We start from the raw sequence: 19864 nt of genomic DNA on the forward strand, positions 1-19864 counted from the left end.
TTAGCAGTGACTGTACTTTCACTAAATTAAGCCTTTTTCTTCAGACTTTCTCACTTGTTGCTCCTCCCCAGGAGGATTAGAAGTAGACGTAGAAAGTCATGAGACCTTAATTGCCCGTTTTAGTTCCAGTGGTTACCTTGCACCATTATCTTAGTGTGCCCATCAACGGGCATTGATCCTGTAAATCTATAGAAATACTCACAACTTCTCATACTCGTCTCAAAAATAATACAAGTAGCCTTTAAACTGATTGACCTCAAAGGAGAGGGCTGGGACTCAGTAATTTGGAAATTATTGTGAAAGAAGCGGGGGGTGAGTTGAAATGACAAAGTAATTTTATACCATCTGAAATTGACTGTTAAGGACTTGCACTCTCTGCTTAATTCAGCTGTTGTAAAATTTCTGCCTGCTGTATCGGAACCGGTGGAAAACTTACTTTAAGGAAAGAGACTTCTAGCTGTAACTGTTTACTGTAAAAAAGGCTTATTGGTAGACTGATGCTAGGGAGGGATTTCTATGCCTGAATGCGGGAGTCCAGTAGAGCAGATCATCTGGAGTGATTAAACTTTTGAGGATATTCTGGCACACCAGGACGGGTGAAAGGTTGGCAGACAGATGTATATTTAGCCTGCCAGTAAAAAGTGCTGCAAGGTAGCATTGTTCTAGACCTTATTCTTAAACAAATTACTTAGACTGTAGTGTGTATTGCACAAGATACAATATATCCAAGACAAATCTTTGTTGTTTTTACAGTCTTACAGTAAGGTGCACTTCTGAAAACTCAGAAAAGCCCAGAAATTGGATTCTTATAGAAAAGAATATTATTTAATATTATTTAAATTTTAATATTATTTAAAAAAAAAAGAAAAGGGTGGGGGGGCAGGACACATATATTTAAGACATTTGTATGCAAATTCAATAAGTGCACCTGAATAGTAAACTCTTGACTGCCTTACTCTAAGAGGCAACAAGCATTGGAGGGGAGAAAAAAAACCAACTAAAACCTAAAAAAACTCCACAACACAAAGAAAAGTGAAAGTACACACAGAGCTTAAATTCTAGAATAAGTTTGGGGTTTGGTTTTTGGGTTGTTTTTTTGTACTGTTTCTGTTTGGGGTGATTTAAACCCTGGGAGATTTGAGGTCTCCTTTGCGACTTCGTTTTCACTTGTTGCTTATTCTGCTGGTGCTACTGAATTGGCGAGGAATAAACCCGCTACATAGTAATATCTTGTTTCAATGGGGATTTTCACAGAACTCCCAAAAACCTAAGTCATCTAATAAGTTTTGAGTTAGTTTTTTAAATCTGTTTTTTAATTGTATTTCTTTTTAAAAATATTTCAGGCATATGGCTCTGGTTGTGACATTGTAATTCTGGCAAATGACTTTGAATGTGTGCAGATTATTCCCGGTGCTAAACATGGAAACATCCAGGTCAGTTGTGTGGAGTGCTCACAACGACAAGGCAGGGTAAGGATTTTAATAAATTTGTATAGAATTTAATTATTTCATTTAGAGTATTCCAATTTTTTCAAACAGCAACATAATACATTAATGGTATTAATGAGTTAATTTTATGACAAAGATCAGTTTTTACTGATCTGTAACTTTCTGAGTACCACTTCTTGTGTTACTCAGAGAATTGTTTCAGTTTAGTAATAATTTATGTTTTGGAGGGGGAAGGGGAAGCAGGAGGCATCTTGTAACAATGGTTTTCATTCCTTTCCAGGACCTGCAATAACAAGTCTCACAAAATGTGGGAATATGTATTAGTTACAGTGTAGTATCAGAACTGGAATGGTACCAAAATTATTGTTATTGTCTCCATTATTGTATACTTTCATCTAGCTAAAGAAGACATGGATAAATCATTCACGTATACATATACATACACACCTATGTGCATGTGTGTCCTGCAAAGTAATTAATTAGAAATACTTTATTTTTCAGAAAAGCTTAGGCATGTTTAATACATTTAGAAGTGCTACAGTATGAGCCGTCATAACTGCATGGCCCCTTGACTGGCTCTGTGGTTTTGTTTTTAATCCATAAACAATGCTAAAGAGACAGTTTAGATTGCTGAGAAAAAACTAGTTTCTGTGAGTTATGGTAGTGCACTGAGCAAATTTTGTGTGTCAGTTATCTCTGCCTACTAATATCAGCTAGTTAAAACTTGGTTGCAGTGTTGAGAAAGCCCTCATTAGGATTCGGGCAGGTTTAGCTGGCATGGCCCCTGCGCTGCAGCAGTGCAGTCCCAGTGGGACTGGAAGAGGGATTCCAGCTGCACCGGTGGCCCTGCAAGATCACCATGAACCCCGGGTGGTTCTGCATTCAGGACTCTGAGCTCGCGGTCTGTTTTCTTCTTTGGGAGCATGTTGTTGCAACCTTCCCCCCTGGCTCCTCTCCCCCCGCAGAGGAAATAAGATTTCATAATAAATGTCGTGAAACTCTTACATCATTTCTATATTGAGGAAACCAGATTCTGAATGGGAAGAACTTAAACGTTTTTTCTTTTAAAAATCTTTTTGGGGAAAAAAAAAGGAATTTTAAAGATAGTCAAAAGTACTGATAAGCATATGAGTATTAGGAACATGACCAGATAAATTCCTAATAAAGACCATTTCGCGTATGGAGGTTTCTGTGAAGTAAGTTTCTGTGAAAGAAATGGAGGGGCTGAGTGATATAAGTACTTCAGTTTTTCTGTTTACCATTTGTCTCCCCTCAAAATGTATGTAACTGTTCAAAATAGAATTACGTTTCCTCCTGTTTCTTGTAATTATTATTTAGTGGTACAAAATGGAATCTGGGAACACACTGAGACCCAGACGCTAATAATTTATTTATTAGTTAGCTGTGAAGTAGACAGAATGTGAGCAGAAGTGGTGAAGGCATCGGCTTTCCCTTATGCATCAACAGTAGTTACCCTAGAAGAATATATTAGATCTGACTGACAGTGTTTATCCCACTGAACAAGATGTCTTCCCTACTTAGAGTTAAAATCTTAAAGATGGGCTTGTGCAGAAGTATGTATTTCTCAACTTCCTTAAGAAAGTATACCTATAACACAATTAATGACATTTGTATTCATTTCACTTTTCTTGAACAACAGCACATAAAAGAGGTACTGGAAATTCTTTAACTGTTTTGGAATACTAGGGAGCAGTTACACTTATCTCCTAACCTTGCATTTTGAGTCTTCAATTTTTTTTTTTCCAGATTGCAGCATCATATGGAAACGCTGTTTGTATTTTTGAACCGCTTGGTATAAATTCTCATAAAAGAAATTGTGTAAGTATGTATTTCATCATTGTAATTCAGTTTAAGTTCTTAGAAGAGGCAAAAGTCTGTCTGATGGTTATCATTATTATATTACATTGGCACACAAAAGACTAATGGATAAATATTTTCCACCATCCATAACAAAATCAGATGGGTAGAATCTTCCGCTGCATGAATCGAACTGGGGACTGCGCTCCTCCTAAGTTCACAACGACATCTTGTTCTTGAATCTCATACTAGAATGACATGGTGACAAGTTGGTGTTTCTTTAACTTGAAGAGGTCGTCAGGTCTGTGGTACAGAAATATGACTTAGGCTTGTATACGTGTACCCAGGCTTGTTTTAACAGCAAGCCGTGGCCGAGCACTCAAGCATTAAGTACGTTCTCAAGCAGGTTTCACAATCTTTGTTGCATCTATACTGCCATCCCTTACTTTGTTATAAATGTATGACCTAAGTAGTTTAGAGTAATCTACAGATATATTTGTATGTGTGACAGGTCCAGATCTGGTTCGCAAGGCACTCTGTGATGCACTTAATTTTTATAAAACAATTAAAAGACATTATTAAAACTAGATTCAGCAATCCACCACTAGGTCCTGAATGTTTTTGCAACAGGCTTGATAGCAATTTCATAGAGAAAGAAAGAAATACCAATACCTTTGTATTTTGCTGTTGATGTGAGAATTAATCTTTTACTGTTTTTAAACTACAGCAACTAAAGTGTCAGTGGCTTAAAACTGGGCAATTCTTCCTCAGTTCTATGACTTACAACCTGGCGTGGGATCCTCAAGGTAATGTGATGTTTGTCAAGTATTTGTTCAACATTCGTAGTCAGGAGAACTTGAACACAAATTATTTTTATGGTAGTAAAGTGAGAGCGTGAATATGGAAATTTTAGATTATCTGTTCTCAGGCAGTGTTGCATAAAATGTGCATCTACAGTTAGCATTTGTGAAGATGCTGTGCCAAGTGTTTGAGTCTCTTGTGCAAGATCTTAGTTTGTGAATCACAGTGTTAAGTTGCTGACTTAAACTACCACTAAAAATCATTTAAACAGAATTTTATCACAATTGAAGTCAACAGTGTACCCAGACACAGATATTTATAAGATGTCTAACAACGTATATTTATTTGAGATGTGAATGGCTATTTAGCATCTGCAACATTCATTATTAAATATGAGTTATTATTTGAAGTCACCAAAAAACCTTGATGTTCTTTCTTAAAAGGTATTATAAATTTAAAATGTTTTAATAAAAACAGCTTTATAATATGATTGAATACCCTATCGTATTTAAAATGAACTTCAGAAAGTTGAGTTTTCAACCTGTTTTGAATAATTCTCAACAAAATATGACGACAGGCTTAATCTTTCAATATACATGCATCATCTTGGTTTCACAGCTTTGCTATTACTCACTTTCAGGTAACAGGCTGCTGACAGCAACTGACTTTTTGCAATTGTGGGCCCCTCCATCTAGTGACATTCTAGAAGGTGATGAAGATGATGATCCTGACAGTCAGATCAAAGATGATAAAGTTCTCCCAGTTCTAAATGACTGGAAATGTGTCTGGCAGTGCAAGTGAGTGAGATAACTTTTATTCTAAGACAAATTGCAATGCCACCTCATATATCAACCCTGTCTTCTCTCCAAAACCATATTTTAAAATGTGCTTTTAAATCAGCTTAAAATACCATAAAATTCAAACACTGTGAGTTACTCCAAACAAAAATTCCTCACTTTTTCAAGTGACCTATCACCAGATAACCTACTCAAAGGCTTACCCAAACTGTAGGACTGGCAATGTGTCAACATTGTCCCCGTTTTCTCATCTTTGAAAGTATTGCTGAGATAATTGGATGAGTCTGAACAGGGGAGCAGTAGCAGGCAGATATGCTACACTGACAAAGACGAAAGCTGCATCCTGATTCTTAGGAAGAGGGTCCTGAAACTCTTTCTACCCAGTTCTAGTTGAGATCCATGTTACAGAAGTGCTTCATGACCAGCCGTTTCTATATATGTGCAGACTTGGGAAGCAGCTGCCTAGAACCTGTTTTCTCTTGACTTTTTTTGAAACCATTTTAGATTTTGTGCCTACAAAGCACTGCATAGGCTGCTTTCCTCTTTCAGACAGCTGACCCATAAGCTGTAGTCACAGAGAAATAGCATCACAAATTATCTAAAAGATCTTCACTTCCGTTTCTTCCTACTATTTGTCTTGGCTTCACTGGGAGTAGAGGAGCAGGTGGGACAAACTTCACATCTGTGATCTCATCGGATCTAGCCTAGGCTTGCCGTACTTAAAACAATTTATTTTGTGGGCTGTTTTTCTGTAAAACCGTGAAAATACTAAATATTTTGTTTCATTGTAGCAAATATTTTTTTATGCTTCTGCTATTTCTAAATTATGCTTAAAGCAACAACTATAAAATACTAATATATTTCATTTAAATGACGAACAGTAATGCTTAATCAACTGAATACACATGGAATAATACTATAGAATAAATGTACTTTACTTACAACTTAAAACTTTACTCTTGTGTTCTTTAGGACTGCAGTATCGGTACGTTTGATGGCATGGTCTCCTGATGGTGAATACTTTGCAACAGCTGGGAAGGTGAGGACAAAAAGACAATAATTAAATAAGTGTTTGCAATGTTTTGCATTTGTTTGATAAAAGTAACTGAGTAATATAGAATAGTGCTGGACTATAAACTCTGTTGTAGTCTGAGCTAAGTTAAATTATCGTCTCATGTGTAATGCTGTATTTTCGTGTAATTCCATGAATTTCAGCAGCGAGAAATTGGATTTAGCTGTGTACTCTTACTGAATACTTGAGAATCAACCTGGAAATAGAGTGACAGCGATACAGACTTGTGTGTGTGTGTATATATATGTTTTAGATAAAGTATACTTAGATGAACTTTCAGATATGCATAAACATATTTTTCTACTTCTGTTGGAAATAATGAGGATAAATTTTAGATCATTATGATAGAACACATACACATTTAAACTGGTATAATATGCACACCTCTGGATAAATTAGAGAAGATTTTCTGTTTAGTGAATTCTGGGTTCAATTATCGGTTCTTAACTTCTATTTCAGTTTGGCATATTTTTTTGTCAAATTGCTATTCAAGCTAAGTTTTCAATTAATAATTCTCTTTGATGTCACCTTCTCATTTGAGTGATTCCCTTTGGTTTTCACATCTGGATAGGTAAGCATTTATTGCTTGCACTTAATGTTGGTTGAACAGTGAGATGAATTTTAGGAACCTTTGTTTTCTTACACTTACTAAAGAGGACAACTGAATCATGAGCTGCATTGTTTTATGACTAAAAACGTACTTACAACACCTTAATAAACATCACATTTAGAATCATTGTGGTTAGAAAATTATCAAAAGACGTGCTTCATTCCATAGTTCTGTTTCCCATGAATATACTTTTATATAGCTAAGAATTTGACTAAGTAGATGAGGCAGATGGTTCCAGAAGTCGTCTTCTGTTAGTTGTTTCATGAGATACACAGCTTTGATCATAATTCCTAACAGGGTTGCCTGTCAGACTTGCTTCTTGCAGAATCTGTGGTCAGATACTGTACTTTCTGATGCTTGTCAGGAAATACTATCTTTTATCTACACTCTCAGAGGTTTGTAATTTATTTATTTATTTACTTTATTCTGTATCTCCACTCCAGCAGCAAGTCCTGAAATCCAGGGATGTGGCATCCAGCTGTGTACAATGTACCGTTGTCAGACTAGTAACGTTGTCCTTAGCTCACATCAGTATAGTCATACTCCGGTCTCACTTATCAGCATTTGTAGTATGGCTGCATCAGCGTTTCAGTTAATTACGTCAGTGGTGCCCAACTGTTCAAACCAGAAGGGTAGCATAGGTTGTGCCGGTGGAGGCTGTAATATGCATCTGCTCCTCTATCGTGTGCCCGTGCTCTGTAGGTACAGTACTTTCCATGAAAGTCAGGCTTCCTGTGCGTGGGAACCAACAGGGACTTACAGCATGAATTGTCTCAGCGGAGAAGACGACTGTTAATGAGCTTAATATCGTAGTGTGAGTGGCAGCCTATTTCTGGCTTCTGTCTTTGCAGGGAAATGGACATGGGATTTAAGCGTGCATATGTGCTATGCAGAAAATGCATAGAGAGCCAAGAGGAAAGTAGGGGGCCAACTGGACTGGAAGAAAAATTCCTTATGGGAGTGGAGTGTTGCCAGCAGAATATTTCTTCAGTCCTGTAGCTCATTCCAGGATGACCATCAATGAAATAAGTGGTCTCAGAAATGGGTTGTCTGAAAAAACTGCAAATAGTTCTGGGCCACAGATCACATTTTCATGAAAGAACAGCAGTTTCCCTATTATTTGGGATTTTCTTTTTGTGACGTTTTTAATTAGAGGTAGCTAATCCCCTGTCTTTTTATTGCTTTACCTAGGATGACTGCCTCCTAAAGGTTTGGTATCCTATGACTGGTTGGAAGTCGTCTCTTCTGCCCCAAGAGAATGAAGAAAAGAAAAAAAGCTCAGGGGTTGTCCACTTCTCATTTGTTTATTTGGCGCATCCTCGAGCAGTGACAGGATTTTCATGGCGTAACATTAGCAAGTACATGCCCAGGTTTGAAAGTTTTCTTTTTTAAAAAAACAAGCAAGCCTTTGACCAAGTGTTTTTTAACACTGCTTAAAGTTTGGCCACTGAAAACATGATTAGATTTCTCTGCTTCTACTTTCAAGAAATAAAACATAGCAACATCTTCCCGTAAGCTTCTGTATTACCTAGTACAGTAGCGATAGTCGTGTTAACAGGTGAGATTTATACTAAAATATGGTCTAAACTTCAGTGCCTTCTCAAGTTATGCCAGGAAACATGGATGTAAGGGTTTCTCTTCACCAAATGGTGCTATGACATTGGAAATAAAATATTTGTTTAAATGATTAGCATTTAGTAAGCTATTTTCTGTGCCTTATTGTATATACTGGTGTTTAATTACTTGTTCAGTTTCACTTTTCATTATTTAGTAAAATTTATGCATTCCTCAGAGAGTCCAGCAAGTCAGATAGTTTAGGCAGTTTCATAACTGCAGTTTTGTAATAACTGCTGCATTTATCAAATAATAACCGTTCCAAGTTTACATGCACTTTTGCCAATAATCTATGGGTTTATCAGCACGCCAAAAATCACTGCTGATATAAAACCTTTAGTTAGGGGAGAGGCAGAAATTTGGATGAAACAATAACTACTAAATACTTGTATACTCCCCTAATTTCTGCCGTGTCCATACAGCTAATTTAATTACATTGGGTAGTAACCTTGCTATGTCTGTCATTAGGGGTTTGGTCTGTAATGTGTTACTCACATCATGTCTTGATGGCATCTGTCGGCTGTGGGCAGAGACGACATTACCAGAAGATACCCTTCTCGGTGAGCAGATCTGTGAAACTAGCACTTCCAGCATTAGCAGCACTATCTCTCAATCTGGAAAGCAAAAGGACAAAATACAGCATGCACTAGAGGTACAAGTAAATACTTATTGTGTCAATTTTTTATTTCAAGAGTCTTAAAATTTAAATATTTAAAGGATGTAGAACTTCAGAATGTGTATTATCTAGTTCTTATAAGCATAACAGAATAGTCTGAATTATTTCATATCAGGTTTTGAAGTCTGTTACTAAACACTGAAGAAGTCAGAGACTTTGCAACTCTGCATCCAAGCTCTATGTTCTTCGAACTCAATCTACTTTTTCTATAGACTAAATAATAGTGATGGGAAGAGACAATGTTTAATGTGGAATAGTAAGTGATGGATTCATTCTGATTGAGTCTGAAAGTCTGTAATTATAAAAACAGTGGAAGCAGTAAATAAACTCTCTTAATTTTTAGTTATCTGATTTGATAATTGCATTTCCAAAAGGCGGTATTATGAGACTTTATATTTCAGTGGAAGTTGTATCAAGTCTGTTTACAGTAAGAGAAAACTTGTCAATATAAAAACAAGAAAACAAAACAAAAAACAAACAACCACCCCACCAGTTATTTGTAGACTTACAATCAGACCAAGTTTTTACTTCTTACATATCGTGACCATCAACAAATAGGGAGAGTGGAACCAAGTATGCTTTGGGCTGTTGAATCAGTCATGCTCTCAGCAGTTTTCAGTTACACAAAAATAATTCATTATAAAATTATATTGCAAAGGTTACTGCTTTTAGATTGTTGTAATCTTGTTTATGAATGTTACATAAAGTAGTGTGTATTTTTGTGTTGTTGTTGGAGCAGATATTAAAGGAACTTTGAGAAGACTGGTAGAAGAGCTTTGCCTTTGGCCAGAACTGATACACAGAAGTGTTACTAATCTCTGTTGAAATCTATTTAAAATAATCCTTTTGAAATTAGTCTTCACTTCTTAGGTAGAAGGAAGTTAAAAAGCTTTAGGCTTTATATAAATGTGAGTTTTTACCTTGCAGTTTTTTAGTATTTCTTAATTTTTTTTTTTAATAACTATACCAGACAATTCACCATTTGAAAAACATGAGAAAAGGACAAAGGAGATCTTCAGTTCTTGTTACCCACACAGATGTATTGCCAGATCAACAGGGTACTCATGAAGTTCAGCGTCACATTTCACATCACGCAAATGCGCTTGGTCACTTCCATATAGCAGCAAGCATCAACCCTAATACAGGTGAAATACAACCATTTATTAAACTGTAATAATATATTTGCACAAAATTAAAAAAAGAAATAAAGGGGGCTGAGAGGCACATTCTTTGCTTTGCCTAATTGAATACAGGGAATTTGTAGGAAGACTTGTTTCACAAGTCTGTTACTTGGCATGGAGTTTTGTAAGACAAATGAGGCTGAAATTATTCTGAATACCTTCAGCGCTTTTAAAAGCCAATTAAATTTTTTGCACATCAGAAAGCAAAAGAAACCTAAATTTCAACTCTGCCTGGCATTTGATTGTTGAGTTTTGGGAGGCGGTGGTGTATGTTGAATAGAGTATTTGCATCCTACAGAATATATAGTGAATGAAAAAAAGCTGTACCAGATTTTTTGGCAGGAAACCAGCTGCTTTTTATAGAATAATGCAGAATATTTTAAACAAGGAAAAGATTAAAGAGCAATCATGTGCCATACCTAAAATCTGTACATGAAATAACAAGACTGCAACATATGAAACTGAGCAATTAGAACTGTTGAGTATCATTTACCATTCACATAAGAATTAATTTTCATGTAAATTTATTGATGTTAAAATATCTTTACTCCTTTTTTTATTACAATTGCATGTAGAAACTTGATCTGCATCTTACTTTTTCTAATCTTACAGGCACAAATTATGTTCTACCTAAAATAAGTTAAATGTCTTAATTAAGAAATCTGTGTCTATATATGTGTGTGTGTGTATATGTGTGTGCGTATATATATAAAAAAAAGATGAGCAGTTTAATATATAGCTTTTTTATTTCCTTAAAAATGTCCACAGATATTCCATCAGTCTTGGCTGGAACAGCTTTTAATATAGATGAAGGAAATGGAGGCTTCGTTGTTCACTGGTTGAATAATAAAGAATTTAATTTTACATCCTCTATTGAAGTATTTATGCAACATCTAAGAAAAATTTCTGAACAACAACTGGAACAAGATTTTGATGTTGAGGTTGAAGAGGAAGAAGAAATGGAAGAAAAAGAGAGAGGTTTACATATGAAATTAGATCATGGTTAGTAATATTGAGATATGTAGCACAAGAATTACTTTGAAGCACATTAATGCAATAATTAATGCAGTTACTTAGCACAAGAATTGTAAGTGCTAACACTTTATCACTAATCTAAAATAAATAGACATTTACAGCTGAAATTTTGGCTGCTGTAATTGTACGCATGAAAAATTCAGTTATGTACTCTGTTGGAACGCAATAGTGATATACACAGTGAAAAAGAAAGGTAGGTTTTGTCTCATTTCCATTTTGGATATAGTCCACTGAGCTATGAAATTATGACTAAGACCTGCCCTCTATTTACCTTACAATCTGATTGTCAGTAATGACGTACCAATTTATGGCAAGCTTCAAGAAGGGTTGGACATCATAGCTCCATTTTAATGCAACCGCACTGTTTCTAGTACTGGTGAGATTTACATCTTAAACCGTAGATCACCCGATGATCCCAACTGTAGCTGTTCACAAAGGAACAGAGAGACATATTTTGAAATTAATGATGGAAAACATATCCTACCAGAAATACTTTACATTGCTGTGGGAGGGTCACTTGGCCAGTAAGAATGTGTAAAAATAAAAATCTGTCTACAAAGACCAGTAAGACCAATTAGTGGCAGTAAACTGATGATACATTGTGTCATTTATAATGCTTAGGTTCTTAAAATCTGGATTACCAATGCAGTAGTTAAGTGTGTGATAATTCTTACTGAACATGCAATACATACTGCTTCATCAGTGATCACATACCGTATATTTCATGATTACCTTCTAAATACAAAAAACCCCCACGTTAATTTGGAACCAGCATTCATATAAAATGTGTGGTTTTATATAGTTGCCCAGAATAATCTTGGGCAGGGTATTACTCTAAGTATCTGGATTTTTATAGTTACATTTATTATTACTTGTATTGCATAGTTAGAAGCAATACTCAAAGGCCAGAGCCTCATATTTTTGTACAGACAGACCAAAGATGTTTCTACCCTCAATGTGCATGAATGTTCTTACCAGATAGTACTATTAGCAGATTAAAAAATACTGTCTTGTTTTGAATAGAAACTGATAGGGAAATCTTTGCAATGCATAAAATGGCACATTTCATTTCTGTTGCAGACTTGTCTATAGATAGAGAATCAGAGACAGGGACTGGTACAGGCTCTTCAGAACATGAAGATGGTGAAAGAGAGGGAAGCCCCAAAACATCTCTACTAGCAGGCCCACACATGCCTCTTCCAACAGTTTTGTTAGATCGGAAAATTGAGTTGCTCCTAACTGAATGGAACAGAAATCCAGACATGCTTTTTACCATCCATCCTATTGATGGTACCTTTTTGGTGTGGCATGTGAAATATTTAGATGAATACACCCCAGGCATCTTTCGACAAGTTCAGGTATTGTATATTTGAAATGGTTTTATTATTTATGATCTCAACAATCATTGTGTCCTTTCTTTTATATCTGAACATCAGTGTGAATTTAATTTTAAGTACTTCCTGTGAAACAGCTAACATTTATTCAGACTTGAGCTGGGTTGTTATATACTAATTTTTTTCTTTTTTGGTTTTTTTTTTTTAGGTTTCATTTTCTTCTAGGATTCCTGTTGCATTTCCATCAGGAGATGCTAGTTCCCTTAGCAAAAATATTATGATGTATGCTTGCCCTGTCTTTGTAAAAGATAACAGTAACGCTGTACATCAGAAGACAATGGACTTTTCAGATAAGACTCTAGCAAATAAAGGACCAAGCTTTGCCGAGGACAGTGCAAACGTGAATATAATTTCTCCCATAGTAATGATGATTTCCAAACATATAGATGGCTCTCTAAATCAGTGGGCAGTTACTTTTGCTGATAAATCAGCTTTCACTACTGTGCTAACTGTATCACATAAATTTAGGTACTGCGGTCACCGTTTTCATCTCAATGATCTAGCTTGCCATTCTGTTTTACCATTACTGCTAACATCTTCTCATCATAATGCTCTATTAACTCCTGAATCAGACAGTTCCTGGGACTCTGACAGGATAAACAGAATAATGGATCCTATTAAACATGTGAAAGGCTCTTCTAGGCAGCAACTTAAAAATGCAGCAACCTGTACATTCCATGACCCAAACGCGATCTATAGTGAGCTCATTCTGTGGCGTGTAGACCCTATAGGACCTTTATCATACACTGGAGGAGTATCTGAATTGGCTCGGATTAACTCTCTTCATACCTCCGCTTTCTCTAACGTAGCCTGGCTTCCAACACTTATTCCCAGCTATTGCCTTGGTGAGTATACTTAGTATGTTTCTATATAGGGTTAACACTGCGGGTCATAGAATGAATCTGTTAAAATAAATTACTGTTGTATTTGGAGTATATTTATATTAACTTTTCAGCAATTTCCTTGTATTATGCAAGTTAAGCATTTTTATTTCATTTGAGGCTAAGCTGCTTCAAAACATTTCATCTGGTCTGAGTGCGTCTGTAGTTACTGTGGATCAGCTAACATTCAGTACCTTCTTTGTGTGAGTAAGCAATCATCACTCTCACAAAGAACAAGACGATCCCCTTGCTCAGTGCTTTAGGCAGCTTCACTGAGCGTTCTCTGTGTCGACACGGTATTAATAATGCAGATGTTCTGATGACTTGGGCATCTGGGTTGTTGGCCACATACAGCTGCAGGAGGCAGCGAGTTGAACAGAACTAGTATTTGGACTGCTTGAACATCTGAATTATTGGGAAAGATTTTCAGCCAAAATTTGCAGTAGCAAAATCTTTTAACATGCTGGCTAAGAACTCTGCTTAGAAGATCCCGAAACGGTACCGAAATTCGTCAGGCCGTCAGTGGTTTACAAAAGCCCAGTTAGAACACAGAATATTTTTAAAGAAATAGACCACATTAACTTTACAGAACTGCAAACACTACTTTTTCAGAGGTCAGGCAGTACAACATCTGATGTGTAATACCCTAGGACAATTCTTCAGTTTTCGTATTTAATTTTAGGGCTTTCTATTGCAGTTAGGAAAATTGTCTTTACAAATGTTACTCTTAATTCAGCCACTCAGATACTTATTTTTGAATTATCGTAAAGATGCTGTTGTAGTAGTTGTCATCTTTGTATACAGTACTAAAAATGTCATTTGTGCTGTGGATGTAACATTAAATTTTATACTAACAATGCCAGATTATTTTATTATGCTAAGGTCAGTCTGACCTTTGCAACGATTAAATGGGTGTCAAAGATGTCGTACAACCTCAAAAATCCTAAATATGCTTAATAAATGCATAACCTATCTTTGATTTAAAGTACAATAAATCCATTTTCTCTGCTAACATAGTAACATTCTGTGCTGTCTGAATCCCACAGTCTTCTAAACACAAATAACTAGCTGCTTCCCTCTTAGAATGTAAGAGGAAAAACGTGTATCATAACAGAAAACCTCATGTCACACCTGTTCTACAGACTATAGAGAAGCAATAAAGACACTCTGTTAGAGTTTTTCATATATTGTTCACTATTGCAGATATATTTCTCCCTCCACTTTTATGTCTGCACTTCTAACTGGAGGGTAGAAGGGAATATTCATAGAGGTTAATTTTATCCAAAGAGCCTAGGGACAGTAAACAAGGAAAAAACAATAGCTAATACAGCTTTTCTGAACAGTTTACCTTGGACTCGACTCTAAGTCATCTCTGACAACCTAGGGAAGCTAGTTAGCCCTTCCGAGCACCTCCTTAGGGGTGACGGTGAAGAGAACACAACCCTTTTAAGGAATGGCAGCGTTCCCTTAGGTGTACTTCATACTGGTTTTTGCATGTGTGAACAACATTTGTAAACATAAATGAATTTTGCTTAGATTATTCAACTTTTCTGAGGAGTTTCAGTTACATAAATGAGCAGAAAGGGAGTTATTTCAAAATTCAAATAATAGTGTTTTAATGCACACATTTGCTTAGGGTTTTTGCTTCAGTACTTTATGAAAATTGTGTTAGAAACATATTCAGATATTGTGAAGTGGATTGTAATAGCCTACCTGATGCCATTTGACTGCCATTTTTTTCTTTCACTATGACATTTTTGTGTTTTCTATTAGGTACATATTGCAACTCCGCTAGTGCTTGCTTTGTTGCATCTGATGGCAAAAACCTGAGACTCTATCAAGCTGTTGTAGATGCACGAAAACTTCTAGATGAATTATCTGACCCTGAATCATCCGTAAGTTTTATGTAGCAATGGTTTGGAAGTATTAAAATAAAACTAAGGTAACTTTTTTTCCCCTCCAGTGGTTTGTCTTCACTTAGTTCTGTATAATTTTTGTGCCATTCTGCATATAGGTTATGCATTATACCTTGCATAATTGCATGTTTTGCAGCTGTCTGTATATAACGTTAGCAGACAGAAATGCAGCTATTACTACTAAAAGCGGCTGGACTGAAACAAAATTTCCTTGACAAGTTTCCCCAACCTGTAGCAGGTGGGGAAAGGAAAAATAGGATTTCTTTCTTCTCAAAAGAGGGGAGTCAAGAGCAAGACTTTAAGACAGAAGAGCAAGACTTAGGTGTATCCACCTAGGTTAAATCCATATATGAGGAAGGGCAGAGGTGGTGGGATAGGAGGGAATTGGCAGGTTATTGCTAAGGATAATATTAACTTTCTTTTTTTCCTGTAATAAGCAATTTTTTCATCCTTTTATATCTTTCATTTCTGTGACTTTAAGCAAAGTAAAACCTGACCTTGCACTGCTATTGTATAAAGCAGCACATCCTTCCTTTTTTTCCATTCACCTGTTATTTTATAAGCTATCCTGCAACATAGAGCCTGTCAGTGATCAGATCAGTCTGAGGAATCTGTTCTAGGAGCAATGATTGTGACCATTCCAGAAAAAAACCAATTGGGCCTTCAGTTTACATATAAGCTGTACTGATCTATTTTTTTTACATGTTGTGACAAAACCTGAAGCTTTAAACAAAAGTGAAGCAGTATACTTGAGTTTCTCATGGCACAGATACTAAGTTATGTCATGAAAGGATAAATCTTTAAACAAACAGCATTTAGTTTCCATAAAAACTGGTGTGCTATCCCCATGAATAGCTGCAGACTCACAACAGTGCAAATGTCTTGATAAACGCATTATTCATAAGTGCCAAAGTGACAACAGGGAGAAGTCTGTTACAGTTTATGCCAACAAGGAAAAATTAAAGCATCAGTTAATTGTAAATGACTGCAATTTCCTTCTGTCTGAAGGAAAAATATACTAACTCTTCTCATTTTGCTCTGTTTCAGAAACTTATTGGGGAAGTGTTTAACATTGTGAGCCAACAATCTACTGCTCGACCAGGATGCATTATTGAACTCGATGCAATAACTAACAAAGTAAATAAATGGTTAACTCTTTGAGGGTATCACATAAAGGTGTTTAATAGCTTTGTCTGTTAATTAACCTAATCTGTTGAAAAGAGGGAAAAGAGATGACATTTCTCTATGGCGATAATGACTACCTTAAATTTTTGTGAATGTTGAGATACCTTGAATGTTTTAGTCAGACAACTTTCTTTTAGTTGCTAGGAGCTCAAAGCCTGTTGTTAGAGTGTAATAATATTTTCTAAGCATAAATCTTGATGAAAATAAAACTTAACTACAGACTGGTTTACAAACCATCATAATTTAAAGGGAAAAAAAAAAACCAATCCCCCAAACCCAAACAAACAAAAAGATGAACAGCATTAAAAAAAACCCCAAACCTAAAAACTAGACCTAACTATTCCAAACTGTAGGAATCATAGTCATGTATGACTTCAATTCTTTTGTCTTGTAAGACAAATTTTTATCTTTTAACTAATACAGACATACATTTCAAACAATGAGGAGGTAGTATTATTACACCTTGTTCTTACAGTTATTTTGATCATACATGTTCCAGTGCTGTTTTTTGTTAGGAAGCAGCCTGTGAAAAGTGTGTGGTTTACCATTTCTTAATTAGACATCTGGATGGTTTTGACATATATAAAGAAGTATTTCTCTATTTGTCAATAAATTTCCATGTCTTTTAAGTATTAATTACATAGGATCTTCAATTTTAAGTTCAGATTTACAAAATATTTTTCTAGAACTTTTATAGATGAGTACGGAGAATAATCTCTTTCACCTCTGGAAAAAGAGGGTGTTTTGCAGCATGAAAACTTAGCCCATCACTGTCTTTGGGGGACATATTTTTCCTTGCCTGCAGGAAAGGATTTCACTGCTAGCAGCCTCCTTTGTAGAGAGGTGGAGGCACTGCAAAAAAATCTATTGCTGTCAGGAAGAACAGCTGTTGAGATATCAGAGAGAAGGAAAATCTGCAAATGGTTCCCTTTTTGAGATTTCCCAAGTAATTCACTGCAGACGTGTCTTCCCACTGAAGAGGGATGAAAGTCCAAGAGGTTTTGCTAGTGTCATTTATTCAACACCTAAAGAAATAAAAACCCATCAGATACTAATTCAACAATTAGATACTAGTCAACAATTGCGGCAAAAATGTTATTACAGAATTTGTCTAGCATGGTAGATCTCAGTGGCATTATTTGAATACGCAAACAATAGGTTCTAGAATATGCTGCTCTTAATGTAAGAGGAAAACTTTCAGTTTTTCTGGTGCATTAAAATAATTTTCAACATTATAAAAGAAAGCGATCCTCATCAGTAGCTAGATTGCACAAAAATAATTGCATTAGTACAAAATGTTGCTAATACTGTTCTGGAAGCATAACTATTGCTTAATGTTTCAGTGTGGCTCAAACACACAATTGCTTCATGTCTTTCAAGAAGACTTCATTTTGGGATACAAACCACAAAAGGAAGATGTGGAAGGAAAGGAAACGGAGATATTTTTCCAGCCATCACAAGGTATAGCATAAAAATAACTAATACGAATGAAGTAGGTACCAAAAACATTCTTAAAGAATATTGAAATCTAGCTGGCATATGCTAGTTTCCTTTTTAATGAGAATCTGTAGAATTCAGTAAAATGGCTGTTTCATTGCTGCTCATATGAATTGTTGTTTACATGGTAATAGTATTAAACAAAGGCATTCTAATTTGCTTAGAGTAAAACATTTTAACTTATATGACAAATTCTACTTTTCAAAATGCTGTGTGTTATATATAAAAATGTGTACAAAACAGAACAGAAGTGTATTTTCTGCATCAATATGTAGTTCCAGGTGATAAGGTGAATATATCTGACTTCCACGTTCGTACAATAGAAAGTAACTGGGGAATTTGGCAGTAGACTTACAACTTTAAAAGAAAAAGGAAGAAAGCAGGCAGGTGGAAAAGAGTCTTTACAATCTAGCAAAATAGTTCAGACTGGGAAGTCAAACACATCTAATAAATTAGATTTGCCACTGATACTCAAGGCTGTCTATAAGTCAGTCTATCTCTTTATTTTTGTAATTCTTCTGTAGCCATAAGCAAACAAAATGTTGATTGTTATTAGTGGTACTGCTGGAATATTTTGTTTTATAATCAAGCAATTTCTTTCAAAGAGGAAAACAGGTTTTCTAGTATCAACAATTTTTAGAGAATCTTCTGTTACTGAAAATTAGATATGTTGAACGTAAACTTCATGATCGTGATAATATGTTTAAATTACAGGGTATCGTCCACCACCTTTCTCAGAAAAGTTCTACCTAGTAGTAATTGAAAAGGATAGTAATGGCTGCTCTGTTCTTCAGATGTGGGATCTTCATCTCAAATCTGTGCAAGCTTGTTTAGGTGAGTGAGTGACTGTAATTTTCTTAGAGACGGACATTTCTTTCATATTATTTAAAATAAAACTTAAAGCTTGGTGGTTTATTTTAAAACAAATTGTGTCACCTTTGTCAAGCAGAAGCCTCAAAGTCAGGAATCTTCGGAATAATTTATCAATGAACTAGAAGCGGTGAGATTCCTTACAAGCATTGGTTGCATTCCATACCAATAGCAATACAAAAATTTGTTGATAGCATGAGTAATGTACTTAAGCACTGGATTCTTTATTTTAAACTATCAATATTTCAGAATGTTATGGGTCTCTTAAAATGAATAGTCACAGCATGCAATAAAACTAACGCAGCCTGCACACATCATATATTTTCTGTGTAACTTAAGCACTGCTAAAAAATATAAATCTGATGACAGAATATTCATACCTTGTCCTTACTTATAAACAATTTTAATACCATTGGCAATTTTTTTTTATATAGCAAAACCAACTGAAGCTACTTCATCAGAAAATAAGCTTAGTGTACCTGAGCAGAAGACTGTGGATTCTTCTCCAGATATATCACCTGGTATAAGTCCTATTCCACGATCTTCATCAATTGCTAATCTTCAGACTGCTAGTAAACTCATTCTGAGCTCCAGACTTGTGTATAGCCAACCCCTGGATCTTCCTGTTGGTGTAGAAGTAATAAGAGCAACTCCTTCAGCAGGTAAATTTAACATTTTTTTTTCTATCCAGTTGGTCCACTAATTTACCTCCTAGTTCATAGGATTGTATCTCCTCAGCTTATCACATTCTGATTTACTGATACGGGGAACATGGGACTAAAAAGGCTCTCTCAAATCATTGTGTCCATGTCAAGTTACCCTTTCATCAATGTATCGAGTCCCCACAGGAAAGCTGTTCCTGGAACTTACTGCTCTAATAGTTGGAAACTTAACTTCTAATTTATTAATGAACGATTTATACCCTCTTGTTCATCTACCAGCACTAATGTGTTGGGTATATAGTGCTTTTTTTACCTGATGCACTTACACCTTCTTCTGTCTGTCTGTGTCTCTCCTCTCCCCCCCCCCCCCCCCCCTCCTTTCCTTTTTTTTTTTCTTTTTTTTTTGT

The 19864-nt window shown here is 35.7% G+C and overlaps 1 protein-coding gene across 1 annotated transcript in view; it reads left to right on the forward strand.

Annotated features, from left to right (window-relative positions):
- Positions 1–1344: 1344 nt before the first annotated feature.
- Positions 1345–19864, forward strand: part of DMXL2 (Dmx-like 2) — a 46605-nt gene continuing 28085 nt past the window's right edge. The window contains exons 1-16 of the mRNA XM_009330955.1: positions 1345–1469; positions 3216–3287; positions 3994–4072; positions 4708–4864; positions 5837–5903; positions 7738–7916; positions 8629–8812; positions 9807–9981; positions 10786–11019; positions 12133–12410; positions 12595–13291; positions 15101–15222; positions 16291–16380; positions 17772–17889; positions 18640–18759; positions 19230–19457. Coding sequence (XP_009329230.1) covers positions 4042–4072; positions 4708–4864; positions 5837–5903; positions 7738–7916; positions 8629–8812; positions 9807–9981; positions 10786–11019; positions 12133–12410; positions 12595–13291; positions 15101–15222; positions 16291–16380; positions 17772–17889; positions 18640–18759; positions 19230–19457 — 2680 coding nt within the window. The 5' untranslated portion in view covers positions 1345–1469; positions 3216–3287; positions 3994–4041. The remainder of the gene's footprint in view (positions 1470–3215; positions 3288–3993; positions 4073–4707; positions 4865–5836; positions 5904–7737; positions 7917–8628; positions 8813–9806; positions 9982–10785; positions 11020–12132; positions 12411–12594; positions 13292–15100; positions 15223–16290; positions 16381–17771; positions 17890–18639; positions 18760–19229; positions 19458–19864) is intronic.

The sequence above is a fragment of the Pygoscelis adeliae genome, unplaced genomic scaffold (assembly GCF_000699105.1).
Source record: "Pygoscelis adeliae isolate BGI_AS28 unplaced genomic scaffold, ASM69910v1 Scaffold318, whole genome shotgun sequence".
Classification (NCBI taxonomy): Eukaryota; Metazoa; Chordata; class Aves; order Sphenisciformes; family Spheniscidae; genus Pygoscelis; species Pygoscelis adeliae.